Source organism: Nanorana parkeri, unplaced genomic scaffold (assembly GCF_000935625.1).
Source record: "Nanorana parkeri isolate BGI_ZX_2015 unplaced genomic scaffold, ASM93562v1 scaffold428, whole genome shotgun sequence".
In the NCBI taxonomy this organism is placed as follows: Eukaryota; Metazoa; Chordata; class Amphibia; order Anura; family Dicroglossidae; genus Nanorana; species Nanorana parkeri.
This window is the reverse complement of record NW_017306696.1, coordinates 967,770-985,862: the sequence shown is the minus strand read 5'-3', so window position 1 is coordinate 985,862 and position 18,093 is coordinate 967,770. Positions and strand designations below refer to the sequence as shown.

Here is an 18,093-nt window from a genome sequence, read left to right as displayed (position 1 = left end):
AACTTACAGAACCAAAACTCACCTCTGGAATTCCTGAGCCACAGGCATAAGGAGCAAACACTTTGACCAGACAAACAGCCAAAAAGGCAAAACTCAGAGCCCAGAAGATGTACATAAAGTAGTTCATGATATAAGATCCCGGACCCTAGAAGATAGTGTTATAAATGCATTTTTAGTCAATCAGTTATGACATTTGCAAATGGGGAAATTCATTCAAGGTGATACTATTATCTAAATAATGAACATTTAGAAGTACTGCACTTACTCATCTATATTACGTACGCCTAAGCCCATTCAAAAATCTTTTTAATATAAATAGCGTTCATTTCATTGTTTTTAAAGAAGATCTCTGGAAAAGCTGCATTAACCCTTGCAGTAAGGTTACCCCCAGCACCGCAAGGGCTAAGTGCTTGTTTGTGCCTAGGGACACCTGAAGGGACACCTGAAGCTCCAAGCCGGCCAGCTGTCTCCAGCCTCTCTCCTCCTCCACTGCAGTATTGGAATCTTCCTCAGCGGCCTCACGTCTATACAGTGTATAGAACGCAATTTACGGGACCTTAGACAGCTGCAGAGGAGGGGAAGAGAGGCTGGAAGGACCGGTACAAGAAAAAGCCGGCTCAATGCATCAGGAGAGTATAACTTTTTTTTTTACCCTAGACAAAAGTACTTGAGTAGTTAACTTGCAGCGCAGGGGGAGCCCCAATGCAAGGGCTAATATATTTTTTACCAGGAGTTCAAGTCTTTCATTAAAATAATTCCTGGTAATTCACCCATAAAAGTCCTTGTTCAGGCACTTCCTTTATGGGATGACAACTGCCTCCCTATTGTACTCATGTTGTCATCCTGTACACACACCGGCTTCCTGACTGAGACTAGAAGCAGCCATGCCAACAAACATTGTGTAGGCATGGAACAGCAATGTCACCATCAAGATCAAAGCAATAAAATGCAGCAGACTCTGGAGTAAATGCATAGAGGTAGAAGGTCAGCAGCACTGAGACACAAACATTAAGGCTAAAAAAAAAATGAAAGCAGTATTTTATAAAACAAATGCCAATTGTTTAGTATATACAGTGAGCAAATTAAATGTCACGAGTGTGATAAAAGTGCTTTAATTACAAAACGGTCTTATAATATACTGAGAGAGGTGGCCGCTGTCACCAAGTCATGAACTTTAATGGGTACAGTGGCTGCATCTAAACAGGGCACCTCGGATTCCTGCGGCATGAATCTGTGAATGTAGCCTAAAAAAACAGTACAGTTTGTAAAAATAAAATATTACAACACGGTGAAAACAACCAGAGACACGTACATTAGGTAAATGTGTGTAAAATCTTGCCCAGAAACATACTCTCCAGAGAGTCAGAGAACTACAAGACAATGAATGTTGCTGGGGATAAAAATGACCTGACAAACAAACATTCATAGGAAAAATCCCATCAGCACATTCGACAATGAGACTCAATAAGACTTGAAGAATGATGTTGGAAATTTGTATTTGCTTTTAACATTACATTTTGGAATTAATGGAGTTTCTCTAATGAAAACCACATTCAATGTTATTTTGTTCCGAAAACATTTCCATCCTGCTCCTTTGATTTGACTTACCTCTGCTTGGCCAATTATAAGATCCGCCCATGTCTTCCATTTAGGACATTTGTCTCGCTCGTCGAACGTAGCCTCGTTTGAGTCCCAGCAACATTGCTCATGGTTAAACCAAAACTTCTCCAAGCAAATCCCTTCCTTCAAATCTGCCATCCAGTCTGCTGCAATGTCTATTAAGCCTGCAAGGGCACCTGTGGATACAAATTTCCCATTCTTATAGAACTATTTCACAACATCACCAAAATACAAAGATATCATACTTTTGCCTACATTCTGAGGGAAAACATAGCATACAGTCCACAGTCTGACACCCCAAAATATGTTGTGTTTGTGCTCACATCATGCTGTTTGCACACCAAAGCCAAGTCTACCCAATTTAGCTTAAAGCAGAAGTCTGCCCAAAATTGTTATTAACCCTTGCAGTAGGGCTACCCCCACACTGCAAGGGTTAAAGGAGAACTATGAGATGAGCGATTTCCACTCACCTCATAGTTCTAAGCCGACCTGTGACAATGAGACTGTCACAGGTCGGCTCAGTAGATCGGGAGGTGAGGGAAAACATACCGGGTTCCCTCACCTCTCGATCCTGTCACAGCTCTCTGCCGTGACAGGGGGAGGGGCTGGATTCCCCTCTCCCCGCTTCGATCTGCCAGCGCTGACTGGCGGAACGGACGGGGGAGGGTACAGCTGGCTCTGCCTCTAGGTAAGGCAGAGCCAGCTGTCACTCACGCAGCTGGGCGGATCCCGTCATCTACGCCGGGATCCGCTCCAGGTGCGGCGTCTCAGTATACCGCGAGCTGTAGCTCGTGGTATACTGAGCTTAGGGTAACGGGAGGACGCTAGTTTGTGTCCTCCCGTTACCCTAAGGAGAACTATGGGGAAAAACACTGACCCCATAGTTCTCCTTTAACTGCTCATTCTCATTTAAAAAAAAAAAAAGTTATACTCACCCGATCCTCCAAGCCAGATTGCTCCTAGACCGGTCCTTCCAGTCTCGCTCCCCCTTTGCTGCATCGGTCTAAGGATCCTTGAGTCATCACCTCCAATACACTGTGTACTGGACATGGGCACATCGAGGGGACATATCACTGCAGCCTAGGAGGAAAGAGGCTGCAGAGACAGCTGTGACATCCGGCTGGATCTGAGGTCTGGGTGATTATAACTTTTTTTTATTTTAGAATGAAGAAAAGACCGGATTCGTCTTCCTGGGATGAAAACTCCTTGACTTGTACCAAGAGAACTATGTTTTCCAGATGCAATGGTAGACTTTCAGAGGAGACTCACTAGCTTTTAAAAGAATAGAGATAGCAGAATTAGAAAGGCCCCCTATCCTTTAGAAGTGGGCCTGCCCATTAAAGCCAGCAACCGAGAAGCAAGCTGGTAAAGCAGTCCTTGGGACATTAAATCTGAATGATCTGGGAGGGCCCACGGGGAGTCTGTATGGAGTTTGAAGAGGTCCAATGCCAGCTGCTCCAAATCAGTGCAATAAGAATCACTGGAATGCCCTCCATCTGGATCCTGTAAAGCAGGCAAGGGGGGATGCCAATGAGTTACCCACATTGGGATGAGTGCAACCACTGCGAATGCCAAAGAATCCATGGTCCAGGAAACAAACTTAATTAAGTTTGTTGTTATATTTGGAAGACAGGAGGTCCAGGTCTAGCATCCCCATCTGCAACAGAGGACCTGAAACACCTTGGGGTGAAGAGATCAAGTCCAGTGGTTGTAGACTGAGAAGATCGCCTGCCAATTTTCCCACACCCAGAGTCTCTACTTTGGATAGGGCTGGAACAGTTCCATTCAATGGCAGAATTTGAGTTCTGGTTACACCCCGGTGGTTGCTGTAGGCCACTGCCGTGGTGCTGACTGAATTACTCCTGGTCAGATAATTCTGCAATCAAGAGATTCAGTGTTGAAAGCTAAATCTCTCTGAGATCTAGAATGTTAAACAGGTAACGAGCTTCCTTCAGTGACCAAATCCATTGCACAGGACTCCTCCCCCACCTAAAAGGCTGGCATTTGTTGTGAGAACCTTCCTGAGATGAAGGATTTTCCCAACTCCATGGCAGGACTGATGATCCACCAGGCCAGGGCAAGGTTGGTTTTAGGGTTCAGACATATGTCCTGGTCCACAAATCAAGCCTCCTCATCCCACATCGCCAAAATGCTGAGACCATCATTAAACCCCAACACTCCTGGACAGAAACATTTGAACATGGGAGTAGAGAGTGTGGAGTCTCCCTGTGGGATAGTGAAGTATCCCAGAGAAGGCCCAGATATTTCACACAAGTGGTTTGCCGTACCAAATTTTGGAGGTTCAGGATCCACCGGAACATCTGTAGAATCTAAACAGTTGTTTGACAATGGCTGATAGAGTCCGTGCAAACTGTTTCCTCAATAGAGGATCATCCAGATATTCCACAATGGGGATACACCGAGAGTGAAGTAGAGCCATAGGGCCAACACCATGGTAATGTGTTGGTAGTAGGGTAGTTAAGCTTATTTAGAATTCTTTGTATTTGTTGTTTTGTCTATCTGTTAGTTATTTGTGTACAGTCATCTTCAAACTCTGGGGTGAACGAAAAGAGTAAGAAAGTAAGAGACCCTTGCCTGGGAACCTTAGGCATGTCTGATGCAAGTTGCTCCGGGTCAAGGCATGTGGGTACAGTGTCAATAAGGACAGAAATGGTATTCTTACATTTTAGAGTTATATATGTAGACAGACTACTCATGTGCTAAGTCATCAAACACAAAGTATCCCCATCATCCTCAGCTCCTTGTGCAGAAGCAGCAACAGCTACTGGGAAATCAGAGGTGGACCCTGAAGGAAATGCCATAGAAGCACACTTTTGGCCCCCTGTGTTCTGTTTCAGTCAACTTAGGTTGGCCTTGATGGACATGTGTCTTTATTCAACCTCAAATACTATGTAACTATGACTGAAGTCTTCCCCATAAATTCAGGTGCTGACGAGAAGTGGAATAAAAGCGCTGGACCTTCAAGGTTTGTCCTATTGGTGTGGCTTGACAATTAGGATATGTCGGTATAGGTGAGATGATTACTAGACAGGGTGCTTCTGCATTCCAGAGCATCTTCACTGTCTCCTTGGTTTGTGGTGTCAAACTGCAGGATTGTGAATGGAAGCTCCACACTCCATTTAATAGTCCAGATACATCTTTATTCAACGTATGGTTGAAGGGACAGCACAGAAGTGACCAACACATTTCAGGGCTTATACATATACCCCCTTCATCAGGGCTAGGAGAGAACAAATGTTATCCAATATCTATAGTGTTGGCCTCTCACAGTTCTGCTTCAGTATTGTGAACATTTGCCCAGGATAATATAACAATGGTGCCAATAATGTATCAAATCATGAGTACTCTGTAGATAAAAATTATGCGACAGTGGACTGAAAAGCAGCACATTTTCTGCACTTTGCACACTCAAGGATAAGCTTCGAGAGCTGTGCACTGATCATAACACTAAGATACTGTTTTTTCTCTACAGCATTGGATTAAAGAGGCCGGCAATTCCGAGTGATTCTGACCTTTGAGCTTTTCTGAAATAACTCAGTTCCCAACTAAATACAATTCCCTCATGTAAGGAAAATCCAGCCGAATGAGCCCTGTATTAGAAATAGGTTTTAGGGCCTACTCCCCCCCCCCATACATTGCATTAACAGCACTCCATCCTGAATGGCCCAAATGCACTAAAGCAATGAACCTGCATTGCAGTGCATGGCAGCACACAGCAATACAATACTGTTTGTTGTGGTGCGCTCTCTCAGTAAAAAAGGGATTTTTCTTTTTGTGCTGGCAGCCAGTTCAAATGAAGGGGCTGCTTCAAAACAATGCACGTTAACAACACACCAGAATAGAAAGGGGAAGTTTTCATTTGTAACAGTGCAATAACTTTCAATGATTGCTCTGCCGCCAGCATACCAGATATTTCAGAAACACATATAAATATTAGTCCCAAACTGGGCAATGCAAGAACATGGCAACAATCTTGTGACTTCCAGTTCTACCTCCATCTCAGAGTGTGTGTGGGAAGTAGAATACCCCACTGACATCAGCCCCTTCACCCAAAGAGACTGAACAACAGTGTTCTACTCCATGGTACACCTACTTAATGTTTTGCAGAGCAAAGCTACCCCAAATATCATGCGACTACAACACAGATTACCAACTCCGCAGTTTGTAATATGCATCTATCCCTCCTCTTAGGCTGCATCTTTTGAAACATGAACATTTGGAAGCAAAACAGCCAGACCAGATCATATGACCGGATTTTGGAAACAGATTTGATTGTATTTTCACAATTTGTTATTTTTTTTATTTTATAGCAACAGTTGTTCTCGCTGCATAAATCAGGGGTTTCTCTACTGAATTATGTCCTTATTATGGTGGTTTGATTTGTGCTTCAAAATGTCATTCAAAAATAAATGCAGAAGCATTCCTGCTGGACATCTATTACTATTTTCTTTTTTTACTAAACAAAAAATCCCTCCAGTGCTCCTTACATAACTAAAAGCCGAGCATTTATCATTTAATCTTTGCTGAAGGGGAAAAAGAAGAAGAAAATAACAATTCAGATTGGCAGATCCTAGCATTCAGCAATGATTATATGACCAAATACCTAGGTCTTAGGACAAATACGCAGCACTGACATATTTCAGCCCTTCTGATTCTCTTTATGTACCCATCCCGGACAACTATTAACACAACTTTAAAGTGGAACTATGGGCAAAGTCAAAAATTGACATATATGAAAGTGGTAAACTAATGGATCTACTGGCAGGATATCAACAGATTTTAAAACTATCTTACAGGGGCACTTAGAAAAACTGCTGTGTGACAGAACGTAGCACATACCGTATTTTGCGGTCCATGAGACGCACCGGACCATAGGACGCAGGGAGGTCCGGCGCGCCTTATGGAGCACTCGCGACTAGCTTCTGTGACAGCTTCTATGACAGAAGCTGTGACAGAAGCTGCAGTTAGTGACCGCTGAGACAGTGGCTCCTGCTGCTGAACTTGATCGCCACCGCCGCTGCTCGGCTTTAATACGAGTGATCTCGTTAGATCACTCGTATTAAACGAGCAGTGGCTCCTACTACTCGCCCAGCGCCCGAAACTGCATGTCTCGGGCGTCGGGATTCGCTCCATAAGACGCAGGCACTTTTTCCCCCTCCTTTTGGGGGGAAAAAGTGCGTCTTATGGAGCGAAAAATACGGTATGCCTTTTTTTTTTATCCATAGTTCCGCTTAAGTTTACTTTCGAGTACAGGACCACTACCAAGATAAAACCAGTATCATTTCTGGCACAATATATGGTAAAGGCCAGAAGGGTATTTGCTAATTTTACAGGAGGTGGTTAGGTCCCATTATTTCCTACATGGAGAACCGTAAAACACAGGAAGTGGCTAAGAGTTAGGGCTCCCCATATAAATGAATGGGGCCCAGCACAAGCGAAAGATGAAGAGGACCTGACTGAGTTTCATTCAGAAGAAAGGTTGTGCAACTAAAAGCAGGACTGTACAGTGAAGGGCAAGCTTATGTATTGAACCAGGTGAGCTGAACTCAGGGTCATGCCTTAAAGGACAACTTGTAGCAAATGGTACAGCTGCCCTTTAAAAAAGGGACATAGATCTTTTATGTCATAGTTTATTGTTAAAGTGGCTTTCAGACTGACTTTATTTTGGATTCCAAATATGCAAGTGACTTTAAAAGCATCCAGGCACCAATCAGTTGCTTACCTGATGCTAAACCAGTTAGCGTTACAACTAGCCATCCTGACCAAGCGTCATAAAGGCTTTTAGATAACTCCCATGAAGACTCCTTCTTTCTGCTGTTTATCTGGGAAGGGGGAAAAAAAACAACACAATTTTTGTCAAACAACAAAATAGTCTTAGTCTTGTATGCTTTTCCCTTAAAAGATGTAAAACCACGCTGCCAAAGATTTACAAGCCCACGAGAACCTGAATACATTTTACTCACTTATTTTGACTGTCAATTGCATTTACAGTGTTAATTGAGCATTTTACAAGGAACAAAAACCATAAGCCTCAGTAGATACTTGAAGGAGCAGGGCTTCACAAATATAGGCTGACCATAGTCTATGGCTTGGTGTGGAACATGTACAGTCAGGTAATGCCTACTGGCATCCAGGAAAGTCACCCTCATTGACTTTGCTTAGGCAACAGGATATAGAAGTGGACGATTGTTTGATTAGATATGTGTTTTGAGTAAATCCTAAACTCGGAAGGCTGGAAGGTGGGGGAGAGTGATTGGGTCCTGGTTAGTATTAAGGGTAGTTATTAGGGATGCACCGATACTGATACTAGTATCGGTATCAATATAGAGTGATTGGGCGAGTACTCGTACTAATGCTCCGATACCTTTCCCGATACTAGAACTTCGGGTTAGAAGGAGATTCCCTCTGACTGGCAGTGCCGCGAGGGAACATGAAGCCAGGAAGCCCGCTCCATGCTGATTGGCCAGGAAGCCGGCTTCCCAGCCAAATCAGCATCGAGCAGTCCAAACAGATCTGATAAAATGGTAAGACAACATCCACCCCGCAGACACCTCATTCCCCTCACATCGATCCTCAGCAACAGTCATTACTGTGCCACAGATGTCCCTCGGCCAGCTCGGTAGACACCGCTCTCCAAGCGCTCCTCGATCTGCCCACATCTCCTGTGTACTGTGGTACAGTAATGACTGTTGCTGAGGATCGGTGTGAGGGGAATGAGGTGTCTGCACGGTGGAGGTTGTGTCACCATATTATCAGATCTGTTTGGCTGGGAAGCCGGCTTCCCAGTCAATCAGCATCGAGTCGGCCAAACAGAATGGATTCGGCTTCCCGGGCAATCAAGAATCTGGGTGGTGGGTAATGACATGCTGTCTTGCTCCCAGATTGCCCGTGAAGCTGGCTCAATGCTACCAGAAGTACAGAAATATAAGTATTGGTACTCCTACTCTATACTGAAAAACCGGTATCGGTGCAGCCCTAGTAGTTATTCTTTAAACGTGTGACTGGTCTAAAGCAGGAGGGAAAAAGAAGAGGAAGAATGTAACTGCTAATATACAGTCATGCTGCTTGACTAGCGTCTATAAAATGAAAATGATGCTTACCCTCCGATGGCGCTCCCGGTCTTTGCATTTCTCTCTCACCCAATCGATGGTATGGAAGTCATCGTAAGTGCCGACTCCTGGAATGGGCTCATCTAGCAGATCCAGCAGGTGGGTGCTACTGTTAGCTCCGCCTCCATTTGACATACTGTAGTGTGTTCCTAAGAAAAAGTAAAAAGATAGGAGAAAATTAGTTTCTACATTTCACTGAAAGCGATCATATAACTTAAATGAATTGAAATGTATTAACTGGATCAAATTACCCCTTACATTGGGAAACCAGGCTCTACATTTTTACATTAAGGGTGGGAAGCCTGACTTTTGGCATGTAAAGATACGATTCCCTTGCTCCACTGAGTACTTCTGCACAAAATATTGATACTCATCCATCCAAATAACACCTTTATCAGTGCAAGGTATACAATCGAGATTGCAAGCATCTCCCAAGATAGTGAAGAAAAAGCCAAATGAGAAGCCAGATTTGCATGGGACACAATCTAAGATGGCGGCAAGAAATGATCAAACCAGCAGGTGGTTAGCCTGGACAATCTACAACTTGTTGACTGCTCATACAAATTTCCCTCAACAATAACGCACAACACCTCAAAATAACTTGCTACCTACCTCGTCTGCCAAGTGTGATGAGAAGGAAAACATAACGGAGTAGCCATTATCAGACCGCGCTCACTAAAAAAAGAGGGACTACTTTGTCAAACAAGACATGAGCTACAACAACACACCACAGAATCCAAACAGCGTATTAGTGACCTGGACTATACTGCTCATCCTATGACCACAGACTTCTGAAATGCATTAACAAAAACTGGCAGATCAGAAGGACCAAAATTGAACATATGGAAGACCATATAATTAGACTCCTGAGTTTCCCCTCACGGTACCTTTTTTCCCTCTGTGAAGAAGCGCCTACCTGAAAATGGCAATTCTTACAGTATCCTGCCAGCCACCTCCAGGTAAGACTTTATTTTTATTACAACATTTTATTTATTTTAATATACCTGCTGAAACAAACCACTGGCTGGAGCAAGATCGCTCCCCTAAATAAAACACCATACGGTAGTTAAACACCTCATAACACCAGTATTATTTTAAAGCCACCTTGTTTGCTATCATACTAAATACGAGAACCCCTCCTATCTCTGCATCAATATCATATGATCACCGTCTAATATTGTCACTACCAAGATTTACTTAAAGTAGACCTTTACCCCAATTGACTAAAAATAACATCATTTGGCTCTGCATGCTGATATGAAATCATCTTACATTCATTAGCTAAGCAACATTTTTTATTTTACTTACAATTTCTATTTTCCACTTTGGCACAAATAATGTAAGCTGTGCCCAAGTGCTGTATTCTGGGAAAGTTACATCAGCAGAGCATTGCTGTGATATGTCATCTGTAGTCTCATAAGATCTCAGGGAAAGGCATTTTCCTCTCCTGAGATGATGTGCATGGTCACATGTCCTAGTCACATGTGCCAGTGTTCCAGGAAGTAAAGGATCTAGTAACCTGCCCTTAGTTAAAATGGCCACCGACAGAAGACTGAGGAGGAAAAGAGAAAGAAGATATGCAAAGAATACAACGCCTGGAATTATCTAGAAGTATCTGTTTGTAGATTGGTGTTACTAAACATTTCTAAAAGGTGCCTTTGTTGTTCTTTTAAAGATATGGGTAAAGGTCCGCCTTAACATTCCTTACTTGAGGGAGACCATACCAGAGACGCACAACTAAACTGTGTTATTATCTATTCCTGTCATCTTCCTCGGACTGCAACACACATAGTCTTCATATAACTTGACTTTATCTGGCTCTCTCATTATTGGAAAAAAAAAAAGATTGAGAGATTAATACAACTTTAAGGGGGAACCTTACACAAAAAATGACATGGAGTCCCCCTCTCCCTTTCACATCAGAAGCCCTCTTCACATCAGAGTCCTACCTTATAATCTTCACCACAGTGCAGCTAATTGCTGGGGAAGGTCCTGGATGTAGCCCACCCAGGATTAGCGTCATGCATTTCTATGATGCTGGTGGCTGCTCGGCTGCTCCATTGAAATGCTGCTGCTCTAAAGCCTATTATACTTTCCATGACCAATACCTGGAGCACATCCATCTACACACACACACACACACGCACACAGCCCTGCCCATTAGCCTTAATTAACCACAACAAAAATCACACACCTAATATTGATGGATATCACATAGAATGGCACAGCAAAAATAATTACCTTTTGTCTCCATCTATGTAATGACTGCTTCTGGTCAAGTAGATTTCCACTCTGGTAGAGTTCCACACTCTAGGAGGGAAGCTCTCATAATATTTATCCCAAAACCACATAAAGACCCTATTCTACGTAAATGAGCGATGCCAAAATCTTGGCCTAAGTGTTAGCCTTTTGTCTTAACGGTATAACACATAATAAGTCACACTAAACAGGATTAATCCCTGGCAAAGACATTGAATATAAATACAAGACGACTATTCATCAGCTCCTGCAATGACAACACAGGAAACAGAGTAGTGGTTTCCCTAGACATACATAAGGCGTTTGATTCAGTTGAGTGGCCTTATTTGTAAATCCTTCTACAAATAAACAATCAATCCTAAGAGAACACACCCTATGAACATTCGCAAATGCTGGTTAATTCACCGTAATAAACTTACATGCAGTTTCATTGGAGGAATAGCAATGCAAAATGTTTTTATAAATAGACCCCTAAGGGGTCTGCAGCCTATAAAAGTGATCGAGTGGATGTACAGCCACCCAAATCACTTCTAACAGAAATCCAGGAGGGTGCAGAAGACATGTAAACACACTCCCAGCAGCTAAAACAGCCAGGGGTCTGTTTACAGGTCAGTGATGGCACGGACATAGTACTTACACCTGTGCCTGCAAAAGGATTAGACCATAGAGACAGAAGCTCAATGTTGCCAGCACAAATGAAGTATAATGGTTTGTCCCAACTCCTGAAACCATCACATTTGGTAAACAGCTTGGCCTGCATGTAAAAGTGGAGATAAATATAAATATAAGCAAGTGACAATCAATAAGGGATTCACAGAATGAATACTATCATTACAGATAGTAACTATGTAAACTTACCAAAAAATACATTACTTTTGTTATGATCTTGTACTTTGAAAGAAGGGTGCTGACTGGTAGATGACACCCCAAGATGTTTTAATATCCACTATTCTCAGTGTGACATCTCTCAGTAAGCTGGCCTGTTTTAGGGCCCATTCACACCAAGCCCATTTGTTAATCGCATGGTTCCGTGTGCTTAATGCACAGTACCCCTCAATGCGCCTACTGTGAGTTACTGTGTGGGAGGTGTTTTACGTTGCCATTCATATGAATAGCACCCCAAACATACCTCCCATCCTCACTGTACCTGACCGTGCCCCAACACGCAGTATTGTGTGCTATGGTGCAGTTAAAAAACGTAGTGCATGCGCAATTTTTTTTAAGCTGCTACGCACGGTATTGCTGCATTATGGCGTGGTCATTGCTGCATTTGGAATGCAAGCCTAGCTTCTGCTGCCCACTATTCTTGACATACCTTCACGCTGTTAGGAGACCTATTAAATATTCGGTATAATTGCCTTGCTGCCCTGATGTGAGAGAGCAAAATCGTCATCCTTCCTTTAGTGAGAAGATAAAATGTGCAGTTGCATATTCTAGTATAGGTGTTCCAGAGAACCTGACAAACTGGGCCCGTAGTACTAGTTCTGCAAGTCAAACAGGATTTCATGTATACATGATGATGAATGTCACAAATGATTAATCCCCTACATTCTTTATACCCAAGCCAACGCAGAATCAAGCATATGAAGGCATTCTATACTCAGGAAAACAGGAAAGAGGGCATTTTAAAAGCTAGCAGACGAACATTTTACATTTATACTGAAAGACAATGCAAAATGTATAATATAAGACTGCAAAATGTATAATATAAGACTGCAAAATGTATGATATAAGACTGCAAAATGTATATCCTCAGAGCAAAGTAGTGATTCATAGCAATCAGACTTCACCAAAGTAATATGACTAAAAGATGATTTCTGATGGTTACTATAGGTTACTGTGCTGTGTCTCTCCCTTGCTGAATAGGTCCAGGTTTCTATATAAGAGGGGTATGATACATTTAGAACACACGTGAATGATCCAGCTGATTTGAAAAATGTTCCGGAGGGCTTGGCAGCGAAAGGGTTAAACTAAAAATCAGAATACCGGAGGTACAGGCCATATATACAGAGCTTTTATAGCCCCTATCTAGTGATGGTGATGGCTAGAGAGCTGTGACATGAGAAAGGGAGGAAAAAAAACAAACTGACGACTAGGGATGCACCAATATGACTTTAAGGCCGAGTACAAGTACCGATACTTTTTTCCAAGTACTCATTGATACCAATTACCGATGCTTTTTCTTAAAAGGGACAGGTCACATTTTTTCTAAAGTAATACAAAATCATGATTTTAGGTCAGTTTCTTAATATTATGAAGAACATGAAATGAACATGAAATGTGCAAGAGGAAAATGTGGAGGTGACACTGGGTGTGAAGGTCCTCAGTCAGAAGCTGGTATGGGAAGAAGAAGCTGTTCACACCTAAATGGTTTTCAGACTGATCCCCCAGGTGATAGACACACACACACACACACCAGTCGCGCCATGGCTGTCCCATATCTAAGCTCGTCAGCCCAGTCCTGTCCATGCCTATGATGATAATGAGGGCTACTATGGGTGCCAAGTCCTGCTCCTCTCTGCAGCCTCCTCTATAGGAATCCTATACATGTCAATGATCCATGCAATGCTGCTCGGGGCTGCCTGTAGCTGCCAGTCTGCAGTTGAACTATAAGTCCCAGCACCCCCATTGAAGCTCCTGTACCCCTTTCCCATTGCTGCAGCCTGACCTCCTGCTGGGGCCCCAATGCATGCTGTGGCTTGTAGTTCCCCGGCTGAACAGGTTGCATTGTCCCCGCTGGCTCCATTGTTATGGAAGTTTCCCCGGGCACGCCTGGCAGACACTCTCACCTTCATGTCGTTCATGATGGTCTGGACGAGTCCTCCCAGCGCGCTGCAATCCTTCCCCTTGTACGCTTCCACGGCTCCTGTCCTGGGGTTGCCTCCCATCTGCCTGTCGCCGTGACTCGGGTCGGGGACTCGTGGACAGTGGTTGCGACGTCAGCAATTTTTAACCCCCCCCTGCTGCCGCCCCGAGGCCTGGCCTTGTGAGGAATTCGGCCATGGTCACAGCCTAGTCAGCTGCTCCACCTCTTCTCAGGTACTCATGCAAATACTCGGTATCGCCGCCGATACCGATGCTTGTATCGGTATCGGTGCATCCCTACTTACGACTGCCTGCTTGCTCCAAGCTCACTCCTGCGATGGACTACAATCTCATGTTTAATTTACTAATATGTATTGAGATTGCAGTCCATCACAGAAGTGAGCTGGGAGCGGTGGCAACTTTATAAGCACACACAGGGACCATGCGGAATAAAAGTAGCCCCCCTCCAGAAGGAAGGACGGTGTCACCATGATTTCAGAGATGTTCAGAGGATCAACAGCTGAGTGATACACAAAAAAGATAGATTGTTGTTAATAGTTAAGGGACTTGAATGTATTTTTCAGGATTTAACTCCTGAGTTTAGTGCCACTTTAAGCAATGAATTGCCATGGATCTAGACCTAGAAAGCAACCTGCAGAGACAGATCAGAAGTTGTAAGAAAAGCACTCTAAAGCAGGACCCAGCACCCACAAGGCACTTCTGAGCAAGTCCAGCATCGGCTCGGAAGACTGGGAAAAACAGTGCTCGATGGCTGTACTGGTGAGACTCCACCACTAGAGGGACTGGTAAGTGTCCAATCCTTCAGGTGGCAGTATAACCCACTTGTCTAAAATTCCTGTATCCCTCAATGGAGAAGAGAAAAATCTATTCTTCTGGCAGCAAGTATCCACAAGTGTCTACGTGGCCCTTTAGACAGTTGTTGGAGTGTAGCAGATGAGCAACTATCAAAAGAAAAAAACAAACAAACCATAGTTCCACAAGAAGAATGTAACCCAATAAACTATTTGCATTGCACACAAGAAAACCTATGTTTGTCAAACAAAAACACAGGATCTCACTACAATAGAAATCCTCAGATAGCAGAAGATATCAAATGACCTGTTGTTGGGTTAACAAAAACAGGAACAGCAATTGTTATAGTCAGAAGGATAGGGTGTCCTTGTAATCAGTTGGCTTTCTCAGTCGTGATAAAGACAAAGACAAGATGACAGGATCATCATCTAGAAATAGTGAAGAACTCACTTGCACTCACTGAGAACTGTCATGTTAATTATTAGCTGCTCTAAGGTAGTAAAGTCATGTAGTCGTTTCTACAACATTCTGGATAGCTAAAATTAAGCTGTAAACTTTCAGTAGTTATATGGACTGCCTGTCCAAAAAAAAAAGTCACACGCTCTAATATTACATTGGACCTCCTTTAGCTTTGATTACGGCACACATTCCGTTAAAACCTATGCAATGTCACAACATTTATTTCCATCCAGAGTTGCATTCATTTTTCCCCCAAGATCTTGTAGTGATCATGGGAGAGTCAGACCACTACGTAAAGTCTTCTCCAGCACATCCCAAATATTTTTAATGGGGTTAAGGTCTGGACTCTGTGGTGGCCAATCCATGTGTGAAAATGATGTCTCATGCTCCCTGATCCATTCTTTCACAATCTGAGCCCAATGAACCCTGGCATAGTCATCTTGGAATATGCCTGAGCCATCAGGGAAGAAACAATCCATTGATGGAAAAACCTAGCCATTCGGTCAATTTTTTTGGGACAGGCAGGGCATGACTATAATGGTGCCCATACAGTGTGCAAAATTTGGCTGGTTCTTGAGGAACTGGCCGAAATTCGCACAGTGGGTGCCGCTGTCGGCACCCTTTCGGCCGGCATCCCTCGATCAGCTGATCAAAGGAGCCAGTTGGAAAAAGTTCAAACGAACAGCTGGCAGCCAATGAGCTGCTGGCTCTGTCAGGGTATTGTGCCGACGGCTGCTGTCTGAATACAATGAAGACAGTGGGAGATTTCTCATTGAAATTTTAGATAGTAAGCCCTCACGGGCAGGGTCCTCGTTAACATCTTGTCTTGTGATTGTAATGTCTTCCTTATATTGTAAAGCGCTGTGCAAACTGTTGGCGCTATATAAATCCTGTATAATAATAATAATAATCCTTGTAAGCATTGATGGAGGAATTTGTTATATTTCTTTGTTCAGCCCACAAGTTGAATGAAGAAAATATTACAGTGTATGGCCAACTTAAATCCGTGGAATGTGTTTCTGTTACACAAATGAATAAAAACTAATAAAAATACCTCCAGCAGTCAACACACAGCAATAGGTCATTATCGCTATCTGGATATCATTGGCTTCTACAGAAAGGACATGATTTATGCATCTCCCATCTCCACTGTGTCAGTGGCTTTCCCCAGGCCAAACACATGTAATGGCTAAATATGCTGTCTTTATATTCTCACATTAGAGAGGACCTTTACCCCCTTTTGACTAAAAATCACATCAACATACAGCTCTGCATGCTGATATGAAGTCATCGTACATTCATTAAACATTTTTCTTTTACTTCCAATTTCTGTTTTTCTACTTCCTGGTCCACTTTGGCACAAAATTATGCCAATGTGTCCAAGCGTTGCCTGCTGGGAAGGTTACATCAGCAGAGCATTGCTGGGAAATCTTATCTGTAATATCACAAGATCTCAGGGAAAGGCATTTTCCTCCCCTGAGATGATGTGCATGGTCACATGTCCTAGTCACATGTGCCAGAGTTCCAGGAGGTAAAGGGATATCTAGTAACCTGCTGCCCTTATTAAAAATGACCACTGTGAGAAGACTGGGGAGAAAAAGAAAAATAAGGTATGCAAAAAATACAAAGCCAACAATTATCTAGAAGTATCCATTTGTAGATTATCATTACTAAACATTTCTAAGTCATTTAGAAATTGTCATTTGAAGATATGGGTAAAGGTTCGCTTTAAATCTTAAAAAAAGCATTCAAGTACTCTAACTAATAACAACAATGCATCTAAAAAAAAGCATTCAAGTACTCTAACTAATAACAACAATGCATCTAAAAAAAAGCATTCAAGTACTCTAACTAATAACAACAATGCATCTAAAAAAAAGCATTCAAGTACTCTAACTAATAACAACAATGCATCTAATTTGTACATCACCTGGCTGTAGATCCTCGAATCATCTCTGAAATGGTGCTGACATTGTCCTTCCTTCTGGAGGGGGGCTACTTTTGTTCCCCATGGTCCCTGTGTGTTGTAAAGTAGCCATCGCTTCAAGCTCACTTCTGTGATGGACTACAATCTCAATAGAAATGAGTAAACTAAACCTGAGATTGTAGTCCCCCACAGGAGTGAGCTTGGATCAGTGGCTACTTTACAACACACAGGGACCATGGGGCACAAAAGTAGCCACCCTCCAGAAGGAAGGACATGAATTCAGACATGATTTGAGGATCTACAGCTGAGTGATACACAAATAAGAGACATTGTTGTTACGAGGTAAGGTACTTGAATACATTTTTAAGATTTAACTCCTGAGTTTAGTGTCAACTTAACCATTAGCTGACCTTGGATGACTATATCAAGCAAAAATCACACTACTAGGCACATACTGACTACATTGGAATATGTTACAAGGCTATGGGTGTGTTCGCTGTGTGATGATCTCCTGTGTGTGGTTAAAGGGTGACATTCACACCTGACTACAAATAGAACAATTCCACAGATACATAACCTCTCACACAGTGCATTGCAACACCAAGACCACATAAAAGTAGCTAAATAGAACATAAAAAATCATGTGCGCCAACACTGTCCTCACAAAATAAATCTGACAGAAAGTGGAGAAGTAGCCTAGAGTCAGTGAAAAATGATTAACATTCCTTTGGATTTACAGCTATGGCGGGTCTGATAGTGTACTAAACCGGTCAGCACTGGGATATTACAAGCGGTTTTTCTACCTGACTAAAGAGGAGCTTTGTATGCTGGTATCCGTTTTCATTCAAAGAATGTTATTGTACCTTTGGCATGGTTACCGCTCTTAATTGTCCCCAGTGCTAATCCATTTCTTAGTGGGCCCACACACACACACACACACACACACACACACACACAACAACTGCACACTGTATGATACTGTCCATTTTACCATGCAAGGCAAAGCTGGCAGGACTTGTTCATATGCAGGAACATTATGCTGATTCAGCAGCAAAATGTTATCACTACAAACACACAAAA

General features: G+C 42.8%; 1 protein-coding gene across 4 annotated transcripts in view; it reads right to left on the bottom strand.

The window, feature by feature from the left end:
- The window catches only part of CLCN3 (chloride voltage-gated channel 3), a 76,143-nt gene that overhangs the window by 20,099 nt on the left and 37,951 nt on the right, over positions 1–18,093 (bottom strand). For all 4 annotated transcript variants that reach the window (XM_018560042.1, XM_018560044.1, XM_018560043.1 and 1 more), the window contains 4 exons: positions 8,742–8,899; positions 7,364–7,463; positions 1,609–1,796; positions 23–145 (listed from right to left, as the gene is read on the bottom strand). In XM_018560042.1, coding sequence (XP_018415544.1) covers positions 23–145; positions 1,609–1,796; positions 7,364–7,463; positions 8,742–8,899 — 569 coding nt within the window. The remainder of the gene's footprint in view (positions 1–22; positions 146–1,608; positions 1,797–7,363; positions 7,464–8,741; positions 8,900–18,093) is intronic.